The sequence below is a fragment of the Callospermophilus lateralis genome, chromosome 18, assembly GCF_048772815.1.
Source record: "Callospermophilus lateralis isolate mCalLat2 chromosome 18, mCalLat2.hap1, whole genome shotgun sequence".
NCBI lineage: Eukaryota > Metazoa > Chordata > Mammalia > Rodentia > Sciuridae > Callospermophilus > Callospermophilus lateralis.
The window spans coordinates 40,299,661-40,305,660 of NC_135322.1; the positions used below are offsets into that span (position 1 = coordinate 40,299,661).

The 6,000-nt window shown below is 43.6% G+C and overlaps 1 protein-coding gene across 2 annotated transcripts in view; it reads right to left on the minus strand.

Moving 5' to 3' along the window:
- Bbs2 (Bardet-Biedl syndrome 2) overlaps positions 1-5,674 on the minus strand; it is a 37,861-nt gene extending 32,187 nt beyond the window's left edge. For both annotated transcript variants that reach the window (XR_013154568.1, XM_076837827.2), the window contains exons 1-2: positions 5,405-5,674; positions 488-715 (exon numbers count right to left, since the gene is read on the minus strand). Coding sequence is in view for 1 of the 2 variants with exons in the window: in XM_076837827.2 (XP_076693942.1) it covers positions 488-715; positions 5,405-5,521 (345 nt within the window). In the remaining variant the exon portion in view is untranslated. The remainder of the gene's footprint in view (positions 1-487; positions 716-5,404) is intronic.
- Positions 5,675-6,000: the final 326 nt, after the last annotated feature.

Consider the following 6,000-nt stretch of genomic DNA (forward strand, 5'->3'; position numbering starts at 1 on the left):
ATAAACAAAGAACTAAATGTTACTTCTAAGTCAATAAACTATGGGGATTTTTTTTCCTTTTTGTTTCTTTCCCTATACTTCCTATAACAAATATGAGTTATTTTGGGTATTGAAGTAGTAGCAGCCTGTAGATGGCAGACTACAGTCAGGGTTTCTCCTACAAACTACTGTACTAAACTGCAATGCAAGGCTACCAGGAGACCTGCTTGCTGGCTTCCACTCCTGGCTGAATTCTCAATAAGTATTGATAGATGGTGCTGTCACAGATGAACCTCTAGAGACCAGGTGAGTGTCACCAAGTGATTCCAACCATGACCAAATAAGTTCCAAGTACTGAAAGATGTGAGTGGAAAACTCCCTGTGTTGTTTAACTCCACTATAACAGCCACAAAATAAGCAAACCAAAATAAACACGAGATCTCCTTCAAGCATAAAAACTGTTGAGCATTGGGTAATGGAATTTTATGGTTATAAAGGGTATACTTGCCTCTTTGTAGAACAAATCTGAATTATTATAGACATCGTAAGCCAAAAGATTCGTCTGTGTCCCCACCAAAAGGACATCACGGCCAAGCTCAGGGTTCAGCTTTCCTGCAGTCAGGCAGCTGACCGCCTGGTTAATGTTGAGAAGAGAAACATCAGACTCCAGGGGGCTCTGGAGGACTCTAGATGCACTGAAATGCTGGCTCCGTGTGTGAGGATTGTGAATAAAAACCTAAGCAAAAACAGTTAATTACATTCCCTTAAAATATCAAAAAACTAGGTTATTAACAGATATCACCATTAACAACAAGTCACTTTTATCTCCCACAAAACTTAAGATGCTCACACCCAGTTCTGTGCATGGTAACCATCAGTCATTATCAACTATGAAATCTGGAGGTTCTTGTCCTTTGAAGAACACGTGAGGCAAGGCTCGGGCCGCTCACCAGGGCAGGACACCCCAGCACTCACAGACCAGCCTTTCCCCCATCCACCCACAGGCAGCTGCTTCCAGCTTCAGTAGGATTGTTACACACCCCAAAGATCACAGAAAGCAGAACAGACACGTCTTTTAGTATACTTTGTTCCAAACACCTAATAACTTTACTTTCTAACCTAGTCTAGTAGTTTGAAAATGTTTTATGAACTTAAACTGTGTCATAGAAATCAAATTTCTTGAAGAGTTTTTCATCATCTATACTAGTAAGACAGAGAAATAATTTGTCCAAAGATATTAAACTTGACAGGTTCAATTTCATAAATATAATCATCTGAGTGACTGTGTAAGTCATTCAACTTCCTTGGGTTTCATCTCTGAAAAGGAGCTTTGGAGTAGAAAAAATGTATTCTCAGGAGGGGTGAAACTACTCTCAAGATGGGTAACTGGGTTTGAGGTGAAAAGATGTTAAATATTAGGATGTCTTGTCACCAGGCACAGTGGCACACACCTGTAATCTCAGCAACTCAGAAGGCTGAGGCAGGATGATCACAAGCTCAAGGCTGGACTCAGCAACTCAGTGAGACCCTGTCTCAAAGTAAAAAAAAATAAATAATGGAGCTGAGTTTGTAGCTCAGTGGTTCAGTGCTTGCTTTGCATGTGTGAGGCACTGGGTTCAATCTTCAGCACCACATAAAAAATAAATAAATAAATACAAAGATTAAAAATAAATAAATAAAAGAACTGGGGATGTGGCTCAGCAATAAAAGTGCTCCTGGGTTCATGTCCCAGTACTAAAACAAAACAAAACAAATCAAAAAACAACTGTGGCTCCAAAGGGCCACAATACAAAGAGAAACACAGTATGAACGTAGTATTAAAATTTCACTGGAGAAATTTTCAATGTCTAAAAAAGCTACATATGGGGGCTGGGGCTGTACCTCGGTGGTAAGAGTGCTTGCCTAGCATGGGTGAGGTACTAGGTTCGATCCTCAGCACCACATAAATAAATAAATAAAATAAAGTTGTTTTTTTTTTTAAACTACATGGGGGCCAATACAATAAAAGAAAGGATGGAAGCCACTGGACTAGAAATTCCTTGGGCTCTTTCTGGTTCTCAAATTCACTAATTTTAAATAAATATTTAATTTCTTTGATATAAATCCAAAGAGTATTAATTTTAAATTATTAACTACACAAAGTAGCACATTAAAAATAATTTTCAAAAGAATTGACTAGAAACATGTAGAAAACATTTGCAGCTGCTGAACAGTACCTTTGTGTTCTCTTTTGTGTGATTATGCTTTTGCAAACACTAATTGAATTTGATCCTCACACCAACCCCTAACTTACGGACAAGGTCAGAGGAGAGAAGGTCCTTTCCCAAGGTCTCAAGACTATGAGTGACAGGGTGAAAACATGAAGCCTGTCATGCTCTAGACCCCAAGCTCTAACCACATCACACTTCCTTTTATAAGAGTTCTGAACAGAAGAATCTTTGCAGTCTTCTATTAGTTAGATCTGCTGAGAAAGAACTTATGGGACCCACAGTTATTGGGTTTTGTTTTGTTTTGTTTTTTTGGTACTAGGAATTGAATCTAGGGGTGCTTAACCATGGAGCCACATCCTCATCCCTTTTGTATGTTTTATTTGGAGACAGGGTCTCCGTGAGTTGCTTAGGGACTTGCTCAGTTACCAAGGCTGGCTTTGAACTTGTAATCCTTCTGCCTCAGCCTCCTAAGCCATTGGGGTTACAGGGTTGCCCCACTACTCCTGGCTCCCACATTCATTGTTAACCAGAATGGAAGGAGTGTGATTTTTGCCAAGAGTCAACAAGAATCCAAAGAGTCAGAGTTCTTCCCTGTTCCTCTCTTGCTGTTCTCTGCACACACAAATACGAATGTCCAGGGAGAACTACTTGTCCCTTCAGACAAGGAAAAGCCAAGCTCAGTCACATGACAAATGGACTACTCCCTATTTTGTAGATTCTTAAAGGACTGGCTGAAGTTCATAAATCATTTGTTCTAGCTGATGGAAAGGTAAATTGAACTTATCCCCCCACACCACCAGTTCTATGGTGAGGGAAAATATGTTCCCAGAGGAAAACACTAAGTTCATATTGCAAGGAACCCCTTCTTAAATACCCTTGACCAGGTGCCATGACATGTGCCTGTAATCCCAGCTACTAGGGAGGCTAAAAAGGAGAATCACAAGTTCAAGGACAGCCCAGATAATGTAGTAAGACTCTGTTTGGAAAAAAAAAAAAAAAAAAAGTTTTTCAAAATAAATAAATAAAATATGCTTGCTCGGGCCAAGATAGACAAAGTTCTGTTTCTAGAAATGAAGGCCATAGTAGTCAGAGTAGGCTTTAGCCTTGCCAGGAATGTTTGTTTTTAAAGACGACATTTACATGTTATGTGAATCATAAGATATCACCAATTATTTTTTAAGTCTCAATATAAAAGATTAGAACTTTCCAGATTTATTTAAAGTTATAAAAACAAAGTACTCAATTACTCAGAGCACGGGATCCTCTGTTGTTTGCCATCTTCATAAACAACCCTAGAATCAAGTGTCCCTGCCTCCCACTCTAGGTCACAGTTTAATGTGACAGAACCCCTGCCTGGCTCCCTGCGTCCCCAGTACATCCTCCACATATCAGTCAGACAGTCAGAATCACTTTACCTAAAACATAAAGCAAATCCTATCACCCTCTTTATTGAGACCCTCAGTGGCTTCCCAACCTACTCAGTATAAAAACCAAGGTCTTTACAGTGGCCTGCAAGGCTGGCCCTGCTCACCTCAGGGCCTCGGCATTCCTTTCCATCCCGACAACCTCTTTGCATCCTGGAACACACCAAAGCCTTTACACTCACTACTCCCTCTGCCTGCAAGGCACTTACTCCACATATCCAGAGCTTGTCTCCTCATCTCCTTCAAATCTCTGATCAAATGATATAAGAGGCCTCACTGACTACCCCATCTAAAATAGCAAGCTCCTACCATCCCCATCCTCCACTTCTTTTCCCTCCCATGTACACACACGCGCACACACACAAGTAATTCTGGTAATAGACTCCAAAGGGATGAAACTTGTCTGTCACATTAACCACTGCACCTGAAAAGCTAAGAACACTGCCAAGCATGATAAGCCTTCAAATTAGGCGCTGTACACCTACAGCAGGACTAATGTGAATTTCGTTTGGGGATCTGTTAATGCCTCCCAACAACTAACATCATGTATGGACCCTGCACTAAGTGCTTTACTCCTTAATGGAAGGGAATCACTACTCTTTACTTATGTATCCAAAGGTATAAATATATCATATGATGTAACAAAACATGTACTTAAAGTTTTTATTTAATGTTGTGAAAGCTATAAATTATTACATAAATGTTAGCTATAAAATGCACACTGGGTCAGAGAACATGCACTATGATCTCATTTCACCAATTTCCAGTTGAGTGGCTTCAGGCGCTGCTTTGAACCTCCCTGAATTATCTAATCAGCAAGGTAGGCATCACAATAAGAAAATAATAGGTAACAATTAGTGACCACTTCCTATATGACAAGTGTTTTACATGTATTAACTTATCTAATCCTCATGACCCTAAATTACTACAAAGTACCTTGCCAAAGGTCATGAAGCAATTAATGGAGCCAGGATCCATCACATCTGTGCTATGCTACTACCCTTAATCTTGTAGCAAAGATGCTGAGGTGATTAATGTAATAAGGTTTTGTACTTGTATTACCCTGTATTTCATGTATTTTGAGCATGCCTCCACCAATATATTGGGCTTTGATCTATACATTGTTTGACATCCTTCTACACTTTAAGCTTTCTTAAAGTAGGAATTCCAATTTCATCCGTGAATCTAGCATAACAGAGGTGTTCAGTTGAAGTCTGATGACTGTTGAATGACCATGTCTCTTGCAGAGTATCTGGCACATATGTAAGCACATAATGCTTAGCTAATATATTATGGGGAAAACTCTGCATGTACCTGGCCAAGGATCAAAAGTGCAATTTGAGGGTTGGAGATACAGCTCAGTGGTACAGGGCCTGCCCTGATTTCCATCTTCAGGACCACACACACACACACACACACAAAGAGCAACTTGAATTTAATTCAGGGATATCTATAGACCTTTCTCTTTCTCACCAGTGTGAGAGTGCAAGGAGTTCCAAGCGACAAGCAGAGGCTCCAAGCTGGATTCTAGGGTCAGCTATTAGAGCTAATCCTAGCCAAGCCCTTTTCCTTTTGAAGACTTCCCTTCCCTAAGCTCCTTTTTCGTCCAGGCACGCCACCAATGTCCTGACAATCAGAAAACAATCAGAACTCCCTACTCCTCTTGGCAGGATGGACCCTACGCCGCGATTACGACAGGTTGCCAGGCAACCGCGGCCGGGGCGGGGCCGGCGCGAGAGGCGGGGTCTCAGGGGCGCGGGGCCCGGGCTCCGAGCCGGTGGGAGCGGTTACCTTGCCCGCTTGAGTGGCGGCCGCCAGGCACGGGTGAGTCCCGTCGTAGCGCCCTATAGCCACCATGCGGGGGCTGATTTTGTGGCGCAGTTTCAGGGTGAACACGGGCAGCAGCATGATGGTGGCGGCGGCGGCGGCGGCGGCACGGTAGTGGGCTGGCGCCCGAGGCCGGCGAGGGGCCCCGGGACAAGACCCGCCCAGCCTCGGGCGGGAGGCGAAAAGGCCCCAAACCGAGCTCGCACGCCCCGCCGCCGGTTCCCGCGGCTACACGCACCCACCCAACTGCTTCTGCGGCTGCGCAGACACCGCCCCGCTCTGAGTGCGGCTGCGCAGGCACCGCCTCACTCCGAGTGCGGCTGCGCGGTGGTTCGCGCCGCGGAGGAGCAGAGCTATGTTCTCTCCTAAGAGTAGTCGCGTCTTCGGCTGCTGTAACTTGCCTGTTTGAGGTTCAGCTCCACCCAGGTGTCTGCGGTGGCCGGATCTGAGCCAGTGCATCCCCGCAGGCGTCCCCTACCAGCACAACCAGTCTGTAGCCTGCAGACCCTGGTGGTCTATGACTTTTCAGTTGCTCTTCTAACAGGACATGACAGCATCAC